Raw genomic sequence first — 23,847 nt, 5'->3', positions numbered from 1 at the left:
GTATTAAGAAAACAAATTGCTAATAGATCCCTATAACCTATATAACATCTTTTGATATACAGTTTGCAAGAATCCCCCCTCCCCATTTTTTGCCCCTTTCTTTGTTTTTTTTATTGATATCTAGGATTTTTAGTAAGATAGATTTGAGAAGTCTGACGTTTCAATATCTGAGACAGTATGCTCAAGATTCCTTTGTGCCAGAAACTTACATTTTGGGAAAGTCCTACTGTAATTCATATAAGTCTGACTTTCATAAGTTCAAAATTGTTGTCCCTAATTCTCCTTGAAAACTAGGGTATAAGTTAATATTTGATCACATTTTGTTTTAAAAAAAGTTATTACAAGTTTCATTGCAAATTGACTCTGGGTTAATGACTGGGTTGAGAACTGAATGTATGTCAACAAGTCTGGAAAACCGGTGATGCAGATATCTGGATATAAATCAATGTGTGCTGCAGGAATTATCAGTAGAACTTGGTAACTCGAAAACTAAAAAGATTTTTACAGATAGCAATATACTGTGGAGAGTGCAATCTATCTCAGATTAGATACTGGAGAAACATGGCAATTTCATCTCTTTTGGGATCATGCCTCCGTTAAGGGGCCTACACAAATGAATTATTTATAAACACTAAGGAAATTCACACATTCAGAATATTTAATACACAGGGTAGTACATTTATTTAGCCTACCAAAAAACCACATAACTAGTAGATAGCTAGGATTTAGAATTTTGATAATGTTATGAAATTTTGAGCTAAAGTTTAAACACCAACCTTAATTCTGCCCTCTCTCCCTCTTCTCCCTCATTCTACATATAACTTCCTGAAATGGGTTTACCCCTCCCACACCATCCTGTACAATTTTTTGCTAAATCACATAATCCCACCGATTCTGGCCTTTATCAGTTGCATTCATTTTAACTGATCATATCAAGAGGATGAAGTAGTGGGCAGAGATATGAAGGGATTCTCTTGGCAATATTTGGAGGGTGCAATATTTGGAGCTCTGAGGAGAAAGATTCAAGCTCATGTAGTAAATAGGCAAGATCTCTCTGCCTTATAAATGGAGCATAGTAATGGTCAGTGTTACAACAATTAAAAAAAAACAAACCCAATTTCCTCATTTAAATTTTGAACTCTAATGGTCTATTAACAAAGTCTTAGGTAATGTAAACAAAATTTCAACAATCAACATTTTTTGCTGTGGAAATTGTGCTATCTGTTTTATTGTTGGAGATGTCATTTATATAAAGTTGGACTGGTGGACATAAAAGAGCGATGATATTTCTTAACTGAAGTTAGCTTTCTTTTCTTTTTCGTTCTGTGAAGCCATGGATCCATCAATTCACAGCCCCCTCAAGCCTTCATTATATTTTTTCAGTTTCATTTCCTTGACTCAGTTCTTTTTTTTTGACTCTTATAAAGCTACTAATAAATCACTTCTGAGAAGCTATAGTAGGCAGGATAGGATAACTTGGTGGCTTCCCCTAAAATGCCCATCTGTATCATTTTAATTTCATTTTCAATAAAAACTGATTTGCAAAATTACTGGTAGAAGCCTGACTTTGAGTTCTAGAATGGGTGAAGATTACATATGTCAAAAGATTGGTTTAATGAAAATAAATGTTCCAAAAGCCATTTTCTGGTTAAATAAATAAACTTACCCTATGCCTATTACTTACTGAGAATACTAATTATTATGTTATTCTGTTGATTTAATCAGAAACATTTCTAATTCTGGATTAGCAAGTTTTGAAAAAGCATTTAGCATTAGAATATTTTATGAAAAATTATGGTAATGAGACAAATAGTTCTGTACATACCTATGTTTAATATATTTTTGGGGATTAAGTGATCTAATTATCCAAAACATTAGCTTTACTATTTATTTCTTGTCACTGCTAACGTTTTTATACATAAGAAAAATTACCACACAAAATATTGTTAAAGTTAAATTTTAATGTCTTCTTCCTTTTTCTAACTCTAGAATCAACTTCACACTTTCAATGATGTGTGTAATAATGAATCATTGGTTTCAGACACAGAAACGTAAGTAGGAACATTATTTTGAGTACTTATGCTTAAGCACACTAGATAACTGTAAGGCTTCTCATATAAAATTTTTTACATTTTAGAGTGTGTGCGGTACGAACATTCTGAGATACTTCTTAGAAATATCCTCGTCAGAGGCTCCATTCAAATTACCTTTTAAATAGAAATTTTAAAAACATTTTTTATATATTTCATATGTTTTCTCCTGGCTCTTTTAAAAGATAGATTTCAAGGTAACTTGCGAGGCTGTACAGGAAAAATACAAATATTGAAGTAATAAAATTATTAATGTTTAGCAGCATAGTAGCCATTTGTCTTCAAAATGCTGCGCAAACATGAACTAATTAATCACACCACTCCTATAAGATTAGGTAAGTATTATTATCCACATTCTACAGATGTGATAACTGAGATTCAGAAATAATATGACTTGCCCAATAACCAGGATTACAATTCAGGAGTTTCTGGCTATTACTCCTACACTTAGTCCTCTACTAGACCATGCTGCCACAGCTGTTTGTTTTTCTTGGAAGTTCTTGTGTGTATATTTCAGATATATTAAAACACAAAATTGTGTATAATTAGACTTTTTTTTTCAACCATCACCCAGGAAGAGAAGCAAAGTTCACAATGCTTCATGTATGGAATTACTTTCTAATGATTAAATATATATGCTGTGATCTTTGTATCTCTTTGAAATGTTAATGGTTTGTATAGTACGTGGGCAAAATCGCATCTTTGGATATGTGGAGTTAAAATTAGAAACTAGATTCTTCTTAAAATATTTTGCATATTTAAAATCAATAGGTTATCATTAGATGTTAGCAATGAGAAGAGATATTGAAGCTTTAAATGTTACTTGATAGGTATATGGATTGTGTGAATAAACCCACATCTAACTGTGAATTTCACAATTAAATTCCGTAAATCATTTACATTTTACTTGAGCCACACACTTTAAAAAATATATATATTCTTCCTTTTTGATGCTTATGTATTTTAAGAATGAGGTAAATTCAGGATCTCTTCCCCACTAATGGTAAAATCCATTATAATAGTAACACTAACTTGATTTCAGTATGGATATACAGAGTTTGTTATTTGATATTATGTATTATTGTTGTTTCTGTTACAGTAATACCTACTTACTCTGTTGATGTTGCTGAGGCGTAACACATTACGTTGTAGGTCCCACATAAATAGTAACTTTAATGCTTCAAAATCTTTCCTACCAATAGATTGATGACTATTCACTCCCCACTCCTCAAATGGAGCATTTTCCCTACCACATTTTAAACATATTAAATTTTGGATTTTAAGTTATTTTATCATGTCTCTGGTTGAAACTTGGTATAAACCACTGTAGTTAATTAAAAAAATAAAAAATAAAAAATAGTTGTTTTGCTATGCCTTTTGCCCCTCACCTCTGCACAAAATTGAATACCTGAGTACTTTAAAAAATACAGTTTTGAGATATAACAATGACCTTTTTGAGTCTTATGCTTACACCATGCTTAGTGTAAACAAAACCCTGGTTGAAATCCTGATTCCATTGAACTCAGTGAAAATTTTGACATTGACTTCAGAGGGGCCAGGATTGTGCTCCGTATGAATTTCCCCAAATGTTCTACCAACACACTCCATTCTTGAGCTGAAGAAACTTTGTTATTCCAATCCTGAGCCTTCTTTGAGCAGAGGACTAACAATTTTATATCAAACTGTGTTGGTTTTCTGAAACAGACAAATGTCCACAGGAAATTAAGTAATCACTTTTGGCTATTTTTTTTTATGTCTTTGGACATAGAGTTAATAGGTGAAAATGGGTATGAGTCCATTCAGCTGTCTTGCCATCTTCCCTCTGTTAATTTTAAAACAATTTTTATTTTAGTATGTTGGAGAAAATAAAGTGTAAGAGACGTGCTTTTAAAGTAGGGCCATTGCATATCTGCATAATGTATTAATGTAATTTGGGTAGAAATCCATTGGATTGACTGCATTCTTCCAAAGAGTTACACTGAACCAAATTTCTGTAGTTGTACCCACACAATGGGCATTCACTTTTCTGTATCTCAGGAATGATGTTTGTATTTCAAAAAGCTCGATGGTGTGTACAGGCAGAGTGAGTGTTATAAGAACATGGCCGTATTTAGGGCTTGTGCACAATACAAAGATTTTGAGATCACTACTTTAGGCTATTTTACTGGTCTGGTATGTCTGCAACTCTCTATTCCCCACTCTTGTTCCTGGCAGGCTGAGACCAGATGAGATCTCATATGGCTGGCCTCAATTCTGCCTATTTTCTCATCCTCTCTGCTTAGTCCGGTCAGGCCCAAGACCCATCTAGTATCACACACTGGTGTCATCTGTGGAACACACCATGAATGACACACAATGTATTAAAAATAAAACTTCAATTTTAAAAAGTTAGCAAGAAACCGTTTAATAATAAACATAACAAAAAAAAAAACCTGGCGGTTCAATTTTCTGTCAAATGAAAAGATAGAGGAAAAGATCAGTAGACTTTTACAGCAGTTAACTCTTCTACTATGTTTAACCTAGGAGAATCAGGGAGAAGTACCGGTATTGTACTTGCCCTTCAAAGGAACTGATATATTCAGCAAGATAATCTATATTATCTTAAGGTTGAAGGAAATAAGAGCAGTATCTTTTGCTCTGCCCCCTACCCCCTTCCTTTTGAAAAAAAAATTCCTTTATTCAAGTATCAGACAATTCTCAGCAGCAGTCGGGGCCAGTTTTGGGTATTACTCTGTTGGCAAAGGCATTTTAAAGCAGATTGTCATTTTAAAGGACTGCAGCTCAATCAAAAGACCTCTTATTCTGTATCTCTGATAAGAACATTAAGAATGGCCATACTGGGTCAGACCAGTGGTCCATCTAGCCCAGTATCCTGTCTTCTGACAGTGGCCAGTGCCAGGTGCTTTAGAGGGATGAACAGAACATGGCAGTTTTGAGTGGTCCAGTCCCGTCTTCTCATAGTTGGCGTTTTAGGGCAACTGGGAGCATGGGGTTGCGTCCCTGACCATCTTGGCTAATAGCCATTGATGAACCTATCCTCCATGAACTTACCTGATCCCAATGGCTACTTCATTCTGTTAGAAGTAGTAGTTTTTATATATTTTGATGTGTCACCTGTAATTGTGGGTTCAAGCCATTTTTAAATACTGTTCATCTTTGGGAACACTTATCCCATTTTATTTCTTCCAGCCAGTCCATCTCAATGGACTACTCCTGGAAATGTAGAAAATGGCTGACCCCCTACAGTTCAATTTAATATTTTACTCTCATCTCATTTTCCTGTCTCTCTTCAGGGGTCTTCTAATAAGAAATTGTTGAATGAAGAAGCACTACTCTTATTCAGCTAGAAATAATAAAATGAATGGCAGTGTCTTACAGAGGGAAAAATGTTTATTTCCATTGTTTACTCATTTTAGAGTAAAAAAGGAGGTCTAAGAGCTATTCTGGACCTTTGAAATCTCAACATGTTTACCAGAAGGGGTGACATTTTGCATTGAGTCCCTGGTCATGCTTATTCTTTTCCTGTACTCTTCAGGATGTATTTGGAACTGTCAACCTTTGAGATTTCTGCTTCTGTATCGGGATACGATAGATTCACAGCAAATATCTTTGGTTCCTTTTAGGAGCCAACCATTAGTAGTTCAGACTTTTTCTACTTGGGATGGCTATAACATCAGGAGTTCTTACCAAGTGTTTGGCAGTGGTAGTTGTCCACTTTCATCAGCATGGATTGCACGTTTTCCCCTACCCAGACAATCCAAAGGATTTTCTGTTGAGGGTGTGATTTGGCCTTTACAAGTCACTTTCTGTCTGTTTCTCTATATAGGACAAGATCAACTTTCCAAACCCCAGAGACCTTCTTTATAGACATTACCCTGGCTTCTTTTAGACCATTTTCTAGAGTTGCAAAAAGGACTCCTGATGGCAAAAGTTCAGTCATTATGGACATTCAGATCTTTTCTTAGACTCTTGTATCTTTTTGACTCTCTTTTCAGGGTTAAAGGATTGATGCTGACGTAGCATGTTGTGTTGATCAGCTGTGTACAATGTCAAGTTGCAGTTTTCCTGGGGTCTGTCACAATTTCATTGAGTTAGTAGTCTCTATCTCACAACGTGCTCATAGGGATGCCATTAATTTAGCCATTCTTGGCTTTTATGTTAGAGACAGATTTAGTAGAGTTAAGGATGGGAAAGCCATCTGGGTCACTGTAGAGTTCATAGGCTATTGAAGCTGAAAGAGACCAGACTTTATATGAGTATCTTGGAATGCTGGTTTTCAGAACTTTGCCATCAATCAGTGGGAAAATGATCAAAGTTTCCATGGATGATGATAATGCTGAAAGTGCCATTTAAACTAGCAAGGGGAAGCTTTCTCTTTTCTCCTCTGGAAACTGTCATTGTGTGGGAATGGGATATCCAGAAAGATATTTCCTTTTGCTTGTTACTTGGCAGGCAGTCAAGGAGAATTTAATTGGGTGGGCTCCCCAGGTGTGGTAAACTGCTTTGATGGCAATGTCACAAGAGCCCCTCTTTTGTTCTCTGGTCTTGTCAGACTGCCCTTTCAAATGGAAAATAACCTGGTTGCATAGACTATGGGTCTTTAACACCAGAAGGTTTTGAGAGTTCAGTGGTTGTGAGATAGGTCTTGTTGGAGCCCATGAGCCATTGTCCAGGAAAGTATATGATTGTAACTAGAATTCTTTGAGGGAGTCAACAAACATGTGGACAAGGGTGATTTTCAGAAAGACTTTGAAAAGGTCTCTTACCAAAGGCTCTTAAGCAAAATAAGCTGTCATGAGATAAGAGGGAAAGTCCTCTCAGGGATCAGCAACTGGCTAAAAGATAGGATAAACAAAGAGTGGGAACAAATGGTCAGTTTTCAGAATGAAGAGGTAAATAGTGATGTCCCCCAGGGATCTGTACTGGGACCAGTGCTATTCAGCATATTCATAAATTATCTGGAAAAAGGGGTAAATAGTGAGGTGACAAAATTTGCAGATGATACAAAACTGCTCAAGATAGTTAAGTCCCAATCAGTCTGCAAAGAGTTACAAAGGGATCTCACAAAACTTAGTGATTGGGCAACAAATTGGCAGATGAAATTCATCTAAAAAAAGATATATTGGAATTGGAAAAGGTTCAGACAAGGACAACAGAAATGATTAGGGGCCTGGAACAGCTTCCATATGAGGAGAGATTAATAAGACTGGGACTTCTCAGCTTGGAAAAGAGAAGACTAAGGGGGAATATGATAGAGGTCTATAAAATCATGACTGTTGTGGAAAAAGTAAAAAGGAAATGTTATTTACTTCCTCTCAGGGCCAGGGGAGGGCCTCTCCCCATCTGTGTGGCCCTTGATAGCATGCTGTGCGGTCACGCAGCTTGGAACTTAGCTTCTGATCCTAGATCATATACCTAGAGATAATAGTCTCACAATTGTCTCTTCCTATAGTTAAGTTGCCTTTAGTGGCAGGGCCGGCTCCAGGCACCAGCCCAGCAAGCAGGTGCTTGGGGCGGCCAAGGGGAAGGGGCAGCACGTCGTGGTCTTTGGCGGCAATTCAGCGGCGAGTCCCTCGGTCCCTCTCAGAGGGAAGGACCTGCCACCGAATTGCTGCCAAAGAAGAGAGCAGCGCGGTGGAGCTGCCGCTGATCGCGATCGCGTCTTTCCTCCCCCCGCCACCCCTTGGAGCAGCAAAAACCCTGGAGCCGGCCCTGTTTAGTGGCTATTTCAGCTTTTCAGCGTTGTATTCAAGGAACTGTCTCATCTATGACAGCATGTGAAATCCAAGCTTTCCTAGTAGGCCCTCCTGTTGTACTTTTCACAAACAACATGTAGTGAATGATACATTTTTGAGTTTCATCTGAACATTCTTTTCCCCCCAAGTCTCATAGAATGCCTATGGAAGCTAGACTGTACAAATTAGATGTCAGAAGAGCTTTGATTTATTACTTGGACAAAATGAAGCTCTTTTGAAATTTATCTGATTTATTTGTGTTCTTCTGGGAGAAGTCAAAAGGGAGAGCAGTTTCTGTTCTGTTCAGTTTCTGTTCAAAATGGATAAAACTCTTTGATCCAAACATGTTGTGAGTAGAGTTCCGTGACATTTAAGGAGTTAGCCGCTTTCACAGTAGCCACAGTATTTAATCAAGACTTTTTAAAATGCTTCCAGTTAGTGAAAGTCAAGCTCTTTGTGTTTAAGTCTTTGCTGTTCATCTGCCATCCCAAATGCTAAATCCTAAAAACACTGCTGATATGCCTTATTCTTCCCAAGTTCTGTTGTTGTAAACATGTCATTTGTAGAATATCATAGTTTGTACAGTTATTTGTGTATTATAGGGAGAATAATTCTCCAGAATCTTTACCAAAAGGGTCCTGTGGCACCTTATAGACTAACAGATGTATTGGAGCATGAGCTTTCGTGGGTGAATACCCACTTCGTCGGATGCATGTCATGATGAAGTGGGTATTCACCCACGAAAGTTCATGCTCTAATACGTTTGTTAGTCTGTAAGGTGCCACAGGACTCTTCGCTGCTTTTGCAGATCCAGACTAACACGGCTACACCTCTGATACTTTACCAAAAGGGGTAATGTTTTGCATTAAGTCCCTGGTCACCCTTATTTTTTGTTTAATGTTTGTTTGTTTGTAGTGTGTGATCTAAGTGTCCTTAACTCATACTTTTGACTTATTAGCATGAAATGGTAAAAGCTGAAGAAATATTTTTTTAAGATGTTACATGTGAATTTGTACTGGAAATTGAGCTATTATTTTATTAATTTTGCCTGAACTGTAATAATATTACATAATCATAGAATGCCTCTAGATTTGTAAAGCATTGTAGAAGAAATAAAATACCAATTATTGGTACACACCTCCTTGCAGTTTAGCTAAAAATTAGATTAAAAATAAACCCTTTTCGATCTAACTTTGAAAAGAGATTGAGAGTCAGAGTAGAGAAATAGTCTGGAAGAGAGTTCTAGGATTAAGAGGTATTCTAGTGATAATCATAATACTTTAACATTTATATAGTGCTTTAAGTTTTCAAGATATTTTACAAATATTAGCGACATGCAACATCCTGAGGAAAGAAGTGATAAATGTCCTCCAGTTATCTGAAGTGTATTGGTGTCCCCCAACAACTTTATATAATCAGAATTGCACTGTCAGATTTCAACAGCTAGAAACAAAAGAGAACTGTAGAAGAAAATATGTGTATCAGAAATACAGTATTACAATTTTGAATTAACTTTTATTTGTGCTCAATGGAATGATCTCATGTTTAGAGTGTCTGGTTGATAAAAGTTGTCTGGTAGCAGTATTTTGAAACATGGTAATAGGTATAATGGATAAAGTGAATTTGTTCAGTTTATGTTAAGGACTATCATTGCAACATTTTTTTCTACGTTAAATTCAAGACAGTGGTCATTTGAAACTGGGAAAGAATGATAAGATGTCTTCTAGTTGAATATCAGACAATCATTTTGGAGAGAATGAGAATTAAATTTGTATAATTTCCAGACAAAAGTGAAACTTTGGGCCCTTTGTCTGGAAGAAAATTCCTGCAGATAGTGAATAAATAGTGAAAAGCAGTGGACTGATGTGAATCCTGGGGAACTCCTATACCATGATCGAAGGCAGAATGAGTTAATGGCAAACTTACTCCTTGTACTTACAAAATAAATAAATATACACACAAAAGAAACCCAGAATAGAAAATACAAAGGACAGTTGTCATGATAATTAGGCACCTACTTCAGACCTTTCACTGTGTTTTCATTTATTATATATTTATAGGCTATTCTGTGAAGCATCTATGAACCTCACATTCATTTAATGAACTAATCTTCCATAAAACACCATAAAGTGGGAAGTGTTGTTATCCTCATTTGACAAATGTTATATTTAGGGAGAGTTTGTTTACACTAGGACTGTAGCAAATGGAGAGAAATTCAGTTTATGTGCTACAGACAATGACTTTTCTCTGGTACTTATCAGTGTAACCCCACTCAGATTAATGGAATTAAATCATGATGGAGTTAAATCTAAATCAGGGTTTACATTTACATTTTAATAAATTGTGTTCATTTAATGTGGAAACAAAGATTAAATTTATTAATCTACATTTATGTGAGTGTGTCCTTTAACCTTGTTTAATAGAGTGGACCACAGTTTTGCTAACTAGATACTTACTAATCAACAACACCTGAAAGATCATGTGGCAGTAGGGATAGCAATTACCTCAAATGAGTAAAGAAAAAAATAAAATATCTGGAAAAAGATATCTTCTTAAACTTAATAGATTAAAAATGTTTATGACTTGAAAAATTCTTGTATAACAAGTACTTGTTAAACTGAATCAAGGCATGGATGGTTTTACCTTTTTGTGTCAGTGAAATATTTGGAAAGGCCTATCAGCTGATTATATAGCTGGTGAAAGCACAGGATCAGTGTACAAACTATGGCTCATGCCTGTAATTGTGAGGATTCCCAAAAATATGAAGAGAACCTTGTATGTAAAGGAGGTTCCTCACATACAAAGTATTCTATGCGAATTCCCAAAAAATGAATCCTTGTCTGTGGATTTTTTTCTAATAATTTGAAATAAAAGTACCTCATTTCATGTGTATCCAATGTAATATAAACATTGCAAAAGGATTTATACTTAATAGATTAAAAATGTTTATGAATTGAAAAATTCTTGTATAACAAGTACTTGTTAAACTGAATCAAGGAGAGGATGGGCATAGTCAGTCTTTCTGGCCGCTTTCCTTCCTAATTTTTTTAATATTACTACAAATAAACTTCAGTTCAACTTTGAAACAGTACAGGTCACTGATAAAGAAAGTTAGTAGCTAATACAGAAAAGAGCTGAAGTACCAAATATGGTTATCAATTTTAATTTTAAATAGTATTATAGTCAGATAATCTTTTGAGAAGTTTATCCAATGACCTCGCTACACATTAAGTGGTAGGGGCTGATGTCTGGCTTGTTGGAAATGGTGTGTAAGGGCTGTTTAAGGGCTAGGGAGCCAGAGAATGACTTTCTGCTGCAGCTGCTGAACAGGTCAGTGTGAGGATACTGATTCCCCCTCCCCCCCCAACAGGTGACTGGGGCGGGGAGACTATATGTAGGTCCATGCCAGTGCAGGAAAAGCCCTTTTTTTACCTGGGCCAGGTGGAGCAGTACCCACCGCCTCACCTCTGGAAGTAGTTAAATACTGAGTTTTGTCAGGATCTGCTGTGGGCGTTGTGATAGTTGCTCCTTTCTCGGGTGCTGGTGGGAGCTGGGAAAGAATTTTCTTCTTATTGCCAGATTGGCCAAGATGAAGTGGGGTTTTTCGCCTTCCCCCAGTGGGTTCAGAGGGGCTTAATTGGAGTGAACAGGCTATGCGACTAAGGCCATAATGTTGCAACTCATTATGTAAATTAGGGGCAGGTGTCCAGTGCAGCTATTCCATAGGATAGGAATACAATGATCAGATAAAATGGATTGGTAAAGGATTTAAAGGAATTATTCTTTAAAGGAGTGGAAATAGAGGGGGTTCGGGGCTCCTATGACTGGTATGGTAGGAAGCCAATCCCCCCCTTCCTTTATAGTCCCGCATTAACCCTCATTTGAGTGGGGGGATGGTGAGGTCCCGGCAGTGGCTTGGCTGGGAACCAGGATGGGTAAGGGCTGATGTAAATGTCCTGGGTATATATTGAAATGATTATGGAAATACCTGCACTGCATACTTTTATCTCCTGGGTACACAACTAAAGTTGTGGCCTAATTAAACTACATCCAGTGTCTCCTGTCCTCCTCCTAGCTTAGCCAGACAATCATTCTTCTCTTAGGATTTACAGAAATCCTCTGTTTTCTTGGATTACAGAAGAGGGAGAACTGAATAGATGACATTTATTATAGACCTGTTTTTCTCCTTAGCACCAGATGCTCTTAACTCTGTTATTGGGATCTTTACCTCTCAGTTGTAACCTCACTCCTCTTCAAAACACACAGCTAGAATCACATTTATATGCTTCATATTTCCAGGTATTAATGTTTTGATCTTGTAACATGCTTAGCACCCTTAATTCTCATAGAAGTCAGTTAGTGTTGAAGGTGCTCAGTGCTTTGCAGGAGCTACCCTAAGAGACCACTAAAATTGCTTTCTTCAGGAATTCCTTCCATATCTCTCTAACAAAATTTAGTGGTAGTACAATCAGAGTAAATCATAACAGAACATAACATAAGAATGGCCATACTGGGTCAGATCAAAGGTCCATCCAGCCCAGTATCCTGTCTAACGACAGTGGCCAGTGCCAGGTGCCCCGGAGGGAGTGAACCTAACAGGTAATGATCAAGTGATCTCTCTCCTGCCATCCATCTCCACCCTCTGACAAACAGAGGCTAGAGGCACCATTCCTTACCCATCCTGGCTAATAGCCATTAATGGACTTAACCTCCATGAATTTATCTAGTTCTCTTTTAAACCCTGCTATAGTCCTAGCCTTCACAATCTCCTCAGGCAAGGAGTTCCACAGGTTGACTGTGCACTGTGTGAAGAACTTTTTTATTTGTTTTAAACCTGCTGCCCATTAATTTCATTTGGTGGCCCCTAGTTCTTATATTATGGGAACATGTAAATAACTTTTCCTTATTCACTTTCTCCACATCACTCATGATTTTATATACCTCTATCATATCCCCCCTTAGTCTCCTCTTTCCCAAGCTGAAAAGTCCTAGCCTCTTTAATCTCTCCTCATATGAGACCCGTTCCAAACCCCTAATGATTTTAGTTGCCCTTCTCTGAACCTTTTCTAATACTAGTATATCTTTTTTGAGATGAGACCACATCTGTATGCAGTATTCAAGATTCTTGAGATTCTTAGCAAATTGACAAGAGTTCCTTGAACACTAAAGAATTATGAAATATGGATATTCTGGGAACATTGGGTAAGATGTACAGTGTATTTCCATACCCCTCAGATATTTATTATTTTGTAATTTATCCTGACTTGCAGACATGTTATCATACACGTATTTAGAAAAAAGTTTGGGAGGCTGGTATCTATAAATACTTGAGACATGGAACACAATAGTTCTTCTAGGCTGCAAAAGACATTGTCTTTGCCAGTGCCCTCAACCCCTCGTCCAGATGTGATTGTCTCCAGGGGGAAGCCAGCACTGGGACCCATACCACGGTCCCCTTTGGTGTAGCATCGCTCCCCGGCACTGCGGTGGTTGGCGTCGAAGTGACAATCCCCGGGAATGCGCTTCCGACCTGTCCAGACCGACTGGAGTTCCTGACACCATTTGCAGGACTTTTGGTACCAGTCCCCTGTGGGATGGCACTGGTTGTCCAATGGTCAGCACAGGTGGATGGTGCACCCAGAACGGCAGCAGTCTCTGGTTAGGAGACATTGCTCCTCAGGGCACAGGACCCCAGTTGAGCTACTATGCGGCTGTTCCCCACAAAGGCAATGCCTGGAAGGGGCAAAAAGGGTCACGTGCCCCTCCCCAGATGCCTCTGGGGGGGCACATTTAGAAGGGAACCACAGCAGCGGCAGCTCCTCCAGCGGGGCTATACTGCTTCCACACAGCTGCGACGCTGCGTCTCCTTTCTCCTGTCTGGGGTCTGAACAGCCCCACTGGAGGACAGGGCTGGGGACTGGGGGTAGTATAGTCATGCCAAAGGAGCTGCTGGTGTGGGGCCTGCTGGCGGCCCCACATTCTGCTCCTTTTGCCGCTGCAGTTCCTTGCTGATAACCGTCGCTGATCCGCCAAGCTCCGCCACCGGCCCCAAGCAGATGCCAGGACCTCAAGCTTCGGTACCATCCCCCTCCCCTGCCATGAGCGTCATGGAAGCAGGCAGGAAGAGTACTCCGAGGCCTCATCGGCATTGCAGTGGTCCCCAAGACAACACCATTCCTCCTCCTCCTTCGAGGTACTGGGTCCCTTGGGCCAGATGTGTCTGATCAAGCCTTGGGGGGCTCCCCAGTGCCACCGGCCCATGCCTGGCCCCAAGTCCAATGGCCTACCCCATGGCAGTTCTGGAACCCATGTGGGATTCCACAGGCACCAGGGGCCCTCATGCAATGCTCTGTATCAAGGACATCAGAGAGGAGGTCGACCACTGTTTCTTGACCACCCCCAGATTCAGATGCAGGGTCTGAGTGAGGTGCCTGCAAGCCTTCTACAGCTGCAGTGAAGGTCACCCAACCAGAGGAGGCGGTGCCAACCCCTGCTCCTGCCTTTGCCTTCTCATCGTCCTCGTCTGACAAGGCAGTGGTGCGACCATCACAGATGGTGCCAAAAGACAACGCCAGGGCACATCGGGAGCTGCTGAAGAGGGTGGCAGTGAGCCTGGGGTTACAGGCAGAAGAGTTGGCGGAACCCTCTGACGTTTGTTTGACATCTTGGCCGCAGTGGCCCCTTCCTGGGTGGCATTCCCTGTGCATGAAGGGCTGGGAAAGCTTGTAAAAACTTTATGGCAAACCCCATTCTCTCTCCTGCCCATCTCTAAGAGGGCAGAAAGGAAGTATTACATCCCCGCTAAGGGGTTCAAATATTTATATCCTCTCTCATCCCCAAATTGCCTTGTGGTCTCAATGGACAATGAAAGAGAGAGGTAAGGGCAACGAGGCCCAACTTCCAAAAATAAGGAAGGCAAGAGGCTCAACTTATTTGGGAGAAAGGCTTATTCATCTGTCAGCCTCCAGCTCCGAGGGGCAAACCATGTCAATGTCCAGATTTGTGGATTTGTTGCCTGAGACGTCCAAGATAGAGTTCCTTGCCATTCTTGAGGAAGGGAAAACTGTGGCAAGGGCCTCCCTCCAGGCTGCCTCTGATGCGGTGGACTCGGCCGCAAGATCCATGGTCACGGCTGATGTCACGGCATCGTGGCTAATGTCCACCAGGCTGGCAACAGAGGCTCAGAGCTCAGATTGGATAATATTGTAAAAACAGAAAATTTTTGAGAAGCCTTTTGATTTAAGAATCACCGTACCAGTATTCAAGTATCAGAGGGATAGTTGTGTTAGTCTGGATCTGTAAAAGCAGCAAAGAATCCTGTGGCACCTTATAGACTAACAGACGTTTTGCAGCATGAGCTTTCGTGGGTGAATACCCACTTCTTCAGATGCAAGTGGTGGCAATTTAAATTACCGGTTTTAATAATTATTTAAAACACCAAGCAGGAAACCTTGATTTAAATAATCAGTTTTAACCTTGTTTGCATTTGTACTTTAGTTGTTTTCCTAAAGAGAAGTTGATTCTCATTGGTTGGTAATCATTAAAATATGTTAATTTGCAGTGATATGTAGCCTTTAAACGAAATACGATGACTCTTTTTTGCTAACTGGGATACAGTATGTGGATATTCATTTATTTAAGCAGTTATATAGCTTAACATATATTTATTCAGATTCTTAATATTTACATTTTTTATGTTAGAAAAAAGTGAATGATGTATTTCTTTCTTAGATTCATTTTTCACTTGTGATTTATTTCAGGCTTTATTTGTAAGGAAAATTAAATTAAAAATGCACAGAATAAGTATTTCAAATTTCGTTAGGTAAATAAAACTACCTTAAATGTTCTGAATACATAAGAAAAAAATTATCAAAACATTTTTTGCATTTAAAACTAGCTGACGATTTATTAAGTAAAGTGTTATCTGTACTGGAACTGACTGTTTCTGGTCATCGTTGTCCTTCAAGTTTTTAAACTAGTAGATCTCATCCTCTCACATTAAGCTTTTATTCATACATTGGAGGAGGAAAACAAGCTTTCTTGCGTTTTCAACTCCCAGTTAGTTTCTTAACTTTGAATGATTTAGGCATTGAACTGAACTAGTTGAATAAACTGAAATGAAGAAAATATTTTTTCTGAACCTTCAGAAGAGGCTACTGTTGTGAAAAGCTGGGTTAGCGCCACAGCAAACTCTGGTTCCACATACTGGACCAGAATGAGGGAGGGATAGCTCAGGGGTTTGAGCATTGGCCTGTTAAAGCTAAGGTTGTGAGTTCTATCCTTGAGAGGGCCACTTAGAGATCAGGGGCAAAAATCTGTCTGAGGATTAGTCCTGCTTTGAGTAGGGGGTTGGACTAGATGACCTCCTGATGTCCTTTCCAACCCTGATATTCTATGAACTAAGTGGCCAGTAGGTTGGCATTTGACTTTCATTAAAATTTCAGCAGCAAACATACACTGCTTAATATTATTTTTATTGAATGTAATGTAATAGATTATAGTACATTTATAGGTTGTTATAATTTCAAATTTAATTTTAAATAGGCTTATTTTTAAAAATAAGCATGTATTTAATTTAAAAAATCCTATTTAAATAAAATAACCCATTTTTTATTTGAAAAAAAGATTAATTTTTATCCAACTTGTTCTAAGGAGGATAAATGTTTAAAAATTGAGATTCTGAGCAGCAATTTAGCATTAATGGGACCTGATGATTTCTTTTGTGACTATTTATTTAAGACATATCTTAATGTGGAATTCCATCAAAGATTTCTTGGTATAGCTCTTTATTAGTACTCATGTACACTTTATGGTTTTATCAGTTCCCAGGATTTACTGAAAGTTACTTTATTTATTTATTGTCCCTGCATCAGTGACATATCTATATTTGCCCCTACTTTAAAGGCTGGCTAGTAGGTGCTCCTTTGAGATGACATCTTGCTACAAGAGACTGGGCTGAGAGGAAAATTAATTACTTGATAGCTTCACAACAGTTAAAACGTTTGAGCACTCTTCATGATCTACAACAGAGATCTCTTGCAGCTCAGATCAAGTCCCACCACCTGTTTCTCAAGGAGTAAAATCATACAGCCAGTGGAAGTTATTTCATTGATAATAGAGTTGATGCCTTTAGTCAAATCCTGAGCTGTGTGAACAATGGAACTATGATCATTTACATGAGTACCTGAGGGTACTTGGATAGGAGTGTGGTCAGGAGGCTTTGAAAGTACAGCTGTTGTTTGAAATTGATCAGTGAGAATGGCGCTTGAGCAGTGGATGTTTTTTCCTTTGGTGGATGGGGACTGTCATTTGTGCCTTATTGTCCTCCCTGGACTCCAAAGTTTTTTTGAAAAGCAAACCTGGAGGAAGCAGGACAGATCTTGGTTGCATGAAACTGCCCCAGCCAATCTTGATATTTAAAACTGTTTAGTTTCTCATCCCTCTCCTAGCAGTTTCAGATATCTTGTCACATTGATCCTCCACAGTGCCTGAGGGCCCTGTTTTATGGAAAGAGTACTAGCTGATTAGGGTTGCCAACTTTCTACTCACACAAAACTGAATGCCATTGCCCTGCCCCCCGCCCCACCCCTCCTCTGAGGCCCCGCCTCCCACTCATTCCATCCCCCCTCCCTCTGTCGCTTGCTTTCCCCACCCTCAGTCACTTGCTCATTTTCACCAGGCTGGGTCAGGGGGATGGGGTGAGGGTTCCGGCAGGGCATGTGGGCTCTGGGGTAGGACCAGAAATGAGGAGTTCAGAGTGCAGGAGGGGGCTCAAGGCTGAAGCAGTGGGTTGGGATGTGAGAGGGGATGAGGGCTCTGGGGTGGTGTCAGGGATGAGGGGTTTGGGGTGCAGGAGGGAGCTCTGGGTTGGGGCTGAGGGTTTCGGAGTGTGGGAGGGGGCTCTGGGATGGGGTAGGGGGTTGAGGTGCAGGGGTGTGTGAGAGCTCTGGCTGGGGGGTGCAGACTTTAGGTTGGGGCTGGGGATGAGGGGATCGAGGTGCACTGGGCTGGGGCTGAGTGGTTTGGAGGGCAGATGGGGGCTCTGGGCTGGAGCAGGGTGTTGGAGTGTGGGGGGTTGTGAGAGCTCTGGCTGGGGCATTGAGGACTCATAACAAATAGGTTTTGGTGGTGAAGGTCTGTTGAGGCTTATCATTAGTGACTGGGTTTTTCAGAATAATTAGGGAATTGACAACCAGTGCTAGGAAATTAAGCTTTACTTACAGGCTCAGCTCCATGCTGTGCGTACTCTGCCTCCCTCCTTTTTGAGCCTGTGGACTCTTGTTTCCTTACTCTGGGTGATCATCAGAACTGGAGATGCTGAGGCTGTAGTAGTGGCCATGAGTGCCTTTCACCCGGATTCCTGTAGCCCACCCTGTGCACAACCCTTTTACCTGGGTTGTGTGCAGGGAACAGGATTTTACCCCAACAGCACATCAACCACAGTCTGTGCTCTGAACACCAAAATTGTCACACATTGATCCTGATGCCAAAATCTTGGCAAACAAATTGGTCCATCTGCTTGTGTGGGAGGAACAAGGATATATGTGTTCGTTTCCAGACTCGGGGGGAACTCAGTTTTTAGTTAGGAAAATTCAATCCCGTTATCTCGGTCTGTTTGACAGTTTATTTTTTTGATTGGCTGTTGGCAGAGATCCATTCTGTTATGGATGAAACTAAAATGTGATTTTGAAAGTGTCTAAATACCGTGCATGTGTAATTAACTAGGTGCATTGTCATGTAAATAACACAGACTTTTTAAAAACTGTGTGAATTGCTATGTCAGCAAGTTTTGATAAGGGAAAGTTTAAAAATTGCTCCCCTAGAGAAGTAATTTATATAACTCCTACTTTTGAAAATACTTGTCAATACCAGCTGAACACATTTCAGATTCAAAAATAGTTTTCTTATAATTGTGAATATACAAATAAAATTGAGTAAAAGAACACTGTCTTAGGGAAATGATTTAATATGCAATATAGACAAAGAATTTATATATATATCAATACTCTTTTTCATATGTAGGTCCATTGCAAAAGAGCTTGCAGACTGGCTTATCAGCAACAATGTGGTTGAGCATATTTTTGGACCAAATTTACATATTGAGGTTTGTGTAAAATAATTTGATTTTTGCTGTATTTATGGAGGAGTAATTCTTTGTTCTGTTAAATCTATCCTAAATATGTTCTCTCTTTGCAGATCATCAAACAGTGCCAAGTGATTCTCAATTTTCTTGCAGCTGAAGGGCGACTTAGTACTCAGCACATAGACTGCATTTGGGCAGCAGCGCAGGTATATAAAATATTTATATTTGTGAGAAGGAAATAAAATAGCCAGTTGAATTCCATTTGGTCTTAGATTCACAAAGCAATGTTTCTTACTCTTTCCTGTTTGTCATTTACCATACTGGTACAGGATATGCCATGCAGTTATCTCCACAACTTGAGTAAGATATGCAGATTTTCCTATACTGCATCTACACTAGCAAATTTTGCACCTCTAATTTGCTATAGGCACAGCTCCGCCAGTGATAGCAGTGATGGAAGCTGTAGGGTGCGGCTCATGCATTTTTACTGCTGTGTTGTCTAGTGAAACTGTCCGAGTCCTTTGTGCACAATAATTTACTCTGGAAAATTGTGGCTGTGATATTTACTACTGTAAAAGCAAACCTAAAATTTGAAGTTGTAGAAAACAATGAGATGTGGTATTGAATTTTCCCTTGGCTATATTGAGAACAAACTATTTATCAAGGTTTTCGTTCAGAAAGATAGACCATATTTGCTGACTTGTTTGAATTATTGTTTACTATTGTTTTCAATAATTCAGTAATTAAAAACAAATCTTTTTTTGTTTGAGATTTGAGTAATGCAGACATTTGTGTATTCTGATATGAACACACACACACACAATGTGCAAGGAAAAAACCTCAGTGAAATGCAGAGAAATGAATAAAGATTCAGATATATTTGATTACAAGCAAAAAAAGTAGGACTTGTGAGTGCTTTTAAATTTATTATAATTTTGGGCTATAATAAATTTTTTCTATTTTCAAGAATATTTTTCATTTGTTTTATTCTGACACCAGAATAGATATATTAAAACCTATGTGTATATTTTTATACTATATTAGTTTCCATAGAAATGGGCACTGATAGCTTCTTGTGTTATTAGTTACTATAAGTTGGTTTTGAATGAAAGCTGTAATTAGATTGTCTGAAGAAGGTTGCTAGTGGTTTCTTTATCAAACATTTCCCAAGGTCACTCCTCAAAATGTATTTTAAAATGCCATTTCTTAAAACAGTGTTAATGAAAATTAAGGCCTATATTTGTTTAATAACACATTTCTGCAGTTTGAAATACAGTCGAACCCATTTATCTCGACCTCGGTTAACTTGCCAATCCTATTAAGTCGACGTTTTAGAAGTGGAACCGCCAAACTCCCTCTTTGTCTTATCGGTTTCTCATTGGTTATGTCGATTCTTTAATCTCGCCGAACCCTAATATCTCGAGCACAGAAGAGCGCCGAATTTGCCACTAACCGAGGTCGAGATAAATGGGTTCGACTGTAACTCCGGCGGCGGCCCTGCCCGGCTCCTGCCGCATCCCTCCCCGGCCACGCGACTCCTGCCCTGGCCCCGGCTCCCCAACCGCGCGGTTCCCCAGCCGCCCGGCTCCCCGCGTCCCCGACCCACCGTGTCCCCAGCCGCCCGCTCCCCGGCTCCCCAGCCGCGCTGTTCCCCAGACGCCCGGCTCCCCGCGTCCCTGGCCGCCCGGCTCCCCACGTCCCCGGCTCCCCAGCCCCGCGTCCCCAGCCCCGCGGTTCCCCGCGTACCCGCCCGCCCGGCCCCGCTTCGCCGGTCCCCGCTTCGCCGCCCGCCCGCCCGGCCCCGCATACCCGGTCCCCGCTTCGCCCACCGCCCGCCCGCCCAGCCCCGCTTCCCCGGTCCCCGCTTCGCCTGCCGCCCGCCCGCCCGGCCCCGCTTCCCCGGTCCCCGCTTCACCGCCCGCCCACCGTCCGCCGCCCGGCCCCGCTTCGCCGGTCCCCGCTTCGCCGCCCGCCCGGCCCCGCTTCCCCGGTCCCCGCCCGGGCCCCGCATACCCGGTCCCCGCTTCGCCTGCCGCCCGCCCCGCCCGGCCCCACTTACCCGGTCCCCGCTTCGCCTGCCGCCCGCCCCCCAGGCCCCGCTCCCCAGGTCCCCGCTTCGCCTGCCGCCCGCCCGGCCCCGCTTACCCGGTCCCCGCTTAGCCTGCCGCCCGCCCGCCCGGCCCCGCTTCCCCGGTCCCCGCCTACCCGCCCGCCCCGCATACCTGGTCCCCGCTCGCCCGCATACCTGGTCCCCGCCTTCGCCGCCCGCCCGCCCGCCCGGCCCCGCTTACCCGGTCCCCGCTTCGCCTGCTGCCCGCCCGCCCGGCCCCTCTTACCCGGTCCCCGCTTCGCCTGCCGCCCGGCCCCGCTTACCCGGTCCGGCTTCGACTGCCGCCCGCCCGCCCGCCCAGCCCCGCTTACCCGGTCCCCGCTTCGCCTGCCGCCCGGCCCCGCTTACCCGGTCCCCGCTTCGCCTGCCGCCCGCCCCCCCCGGCCCCCCCGCATACCCGGTCCCCGCTTCGCCTGCCGCCCGCCCGCCCGGCCCCGCTTACCCGGTCCCCGCTTCGCCTGCCGCCTGCCCGCCTGCCCAGCCCCGCTTACCCGGTCCCCGTTTCGCCTGCCGCCCGGCCCCGCTTACCCGGTCCGGCTTCGCCTGCCGCCCGGCCCGCTTACCGGGTCCTGCTTCTTTGGCTGCCCGGCTCCCCGGGAGGGAGGGGAGGGGGCAGGGAGGGGGTGTTGGAGAGAGGGCAGGGGAGTTCAGGGGTGGGGGGGTGGATAGGGGTTTATCTCGATCATCGGTTATCTCGACGCTTTTTGGCAAACCCCTAGGCCGGCGACATAACAGGGTTCAACTGTACCAGTTTCTTTTTCTTCATAGCTGATAATGGGTGCGGATCTTTGGCAGACCGTGTTAATTAAATGTAGAGAGTCCATACCATCTCTCTGTAGTTATCTCCTGATTTCTTTCTCCCATTTTCCTTCCTTATACACCTGTTTTCCTTTTCTTGCTACACAGACTTTTGGGCAAGCACTCCAGTTCCATAGTACTGTTGGAATCCTGGTTTTAGACATGAGTGTTGTTGCTGTTGTGCTTCTCAAGGCTCTTTTATATTCATACAGCTTCATGGAAGTAGCAAGGAAGATAAACTGCTATTTTTAACTTTAAAAAAAATCTCTTAGCAGAGCAGCACTATTCCAAAGAGCTTAAAAGGGACAAGAAATGATGTTTTATCTTTATTACTGCTTCCCCATATAATAGTTAAATCAGTGTCAAAGGACCTGACCCATGGATAGTAGCAGAAACACATTGGCGTTAGAGTTTAAGGCTACAGAACTCTGGGAATTGTGCTGCTTGTTCAAAAAGTAGAGATCGAAGGAAGACTAAGATGGAGAGGGAATGACCGAATCCTGGGACTGCAGAAAGGAGATCTAGGCTGAAAGCGTCATTCGTATTTAATTAATGTACTAAGCCAAAGAACTTCTCCACTTTCAAGAGTAACATTATCAATGCTGCAGCTTCACTACCTAGATTAGAAGAGAGCTGAAAGATCTATTTAAAACTTAGCATTTTATTTTTGATATAATTTTTAAGTTATAGCCTACTTTCATTGTTGCTTTCACGTACAGTAACCACATCAGTATCAGTAGGTCTCATCCATTGGCAGAAGTTTAAGCTGCAGCTGTTAATTAGCTCTTAAGTCTGCATTTCTTGCCTTTTGTGTGTTTAATTTCCCAGGCATAAATTTGCATTAATGTATTTTTCATAGAATTGCATTGTTTGTATTCTGTTAAGTAGGGAAATAAAGATGGAAAAAGCCCTCTGAACTGTTGAAATAGGGATTGGAAATAGAAACTTTTTTCAAGTTTAAATTTGGTGTTTGTTATCAGTGTTCACTAAATATAAAGGAAACTTCCCTTAACAGTAGTATATTCCAGATATGAGACTTAATTCTTTCTTTGCTTCTTGCTCAAAAATATTCAGTTTTTGCTATAAGAACCTAGCAGGTCTAAACTGCTGCTCTGAAAAGAGTTTAGAACAGGGTTTCTCCACCTGTGGGTCGGGACGCAAAATTCAGTCACCAGAATGTTTCAAAGGATTGTGTGGCAGCTCCTGTCCCACGGGGATGTCTGGGTTCGCCTCCCTGCTCCAGGTACTGAGCAATACAACCTCTTGGGGTTCCAGCACCATTCTGGTTTGGCCCTGCCGTCATGATAATGCGAGTCCTGGTAGGCCAAATTTAAGTGAGAGGTACTGCAACCTCATGAGCTGGGTCACAACTCCACTCTCACAAATTTGGTCCAGTCAGGGGCATGGGGCCAAACCTGAGTGGTGCTGCAACCCCGAAGGTTGCAATGCCTGGAATGGAGAGCCAAACCCAGCCAGCCTCACAGCACAAGAGCTTCAGGAGCTGCCACTGTGGAGTGAGTACCAGGCAGGATCCAACTGAAAACTACCTCCAGACTATTTACAGGGTCATGACAGGCCATAAACATTTACAGATGGGTCCTGAACCCAAAAAGGTTGAGAGTCATTGGTTTAGAAGATTAGCATTTCCCACCTGTATTCTGCTTAGACAGAGCATTGGAAAGAGGAAGAAGACACACAATATCACTTGGACTGTGCAGCTATTTAGACTATTGAAACAAAAATGTTCCTAAATTTGGAAGATGCAACTTTTGCTTTTGGAATGTGACAGGGCGGGAGTCTCCCCTGCAGCACCTCCTGCTGGTGTCTTGGGAATTAGCTCGTTTCCAGCCTTGGAGTGCCCTCTGCATGCCAGTTTCCCGCTTCTGCTTGGCCCCCATGTCCCTCCCTGGACTCCAGTGCCCCATTATCTGGGGTGCTGCCCCCTGGCCATACACTCCTCAGTATCAGGGTCTCCCCTCCTCGGAGAACCCTCAGCCCCTATCCCCACCTGGCCTCAGTCATAGGCTACTG

General features: G+C 41.8%; 1 protein-coding gene across 1 annotated transcript in view; it reads left to right on the top strand.

The window, feature by feature from the left end:
* Positions 1–23,847, top strand: part of USP34 (ubiquitin specific peptidase 34) — a 307,644-nt gene that overhangs the window by 81,682 nt on the left and 202,115 nt on the right. The window contains exons 8-10 of the mRNA XM_045009712.1: positions 1,990–2,051; positions 18,848–18,929; positions 19,022–19,114. Of these exons, the coding sequence (XP_044865647.1) occupies positions 1,990–2,051; positions 18,848–18,929; positions 19,022–19,114 (237 nt within the window). The remainder of the gene's footprint in view (positions 1–1,989; positions 2,052–18,847; positions 18,930–19,021; positions 19,115–23,847) is intronic.

Source organism: Mauremys mutica, chromosome 3, assembly GCF_020497125.1.
Source record: "Mauremys mutica isolate MM-2020 ecotype Southern chromosome 3, ASM2049712v1, whole genome shotgun sequence".
NCBI lineage: Eukaryota > Metazoa > Chordata > Testudines > Geoemydidae > Mauremys > Mauremys mutica.
This window is presented reverse-complemented; position numbering and strand designations above follow the sequence as displayed.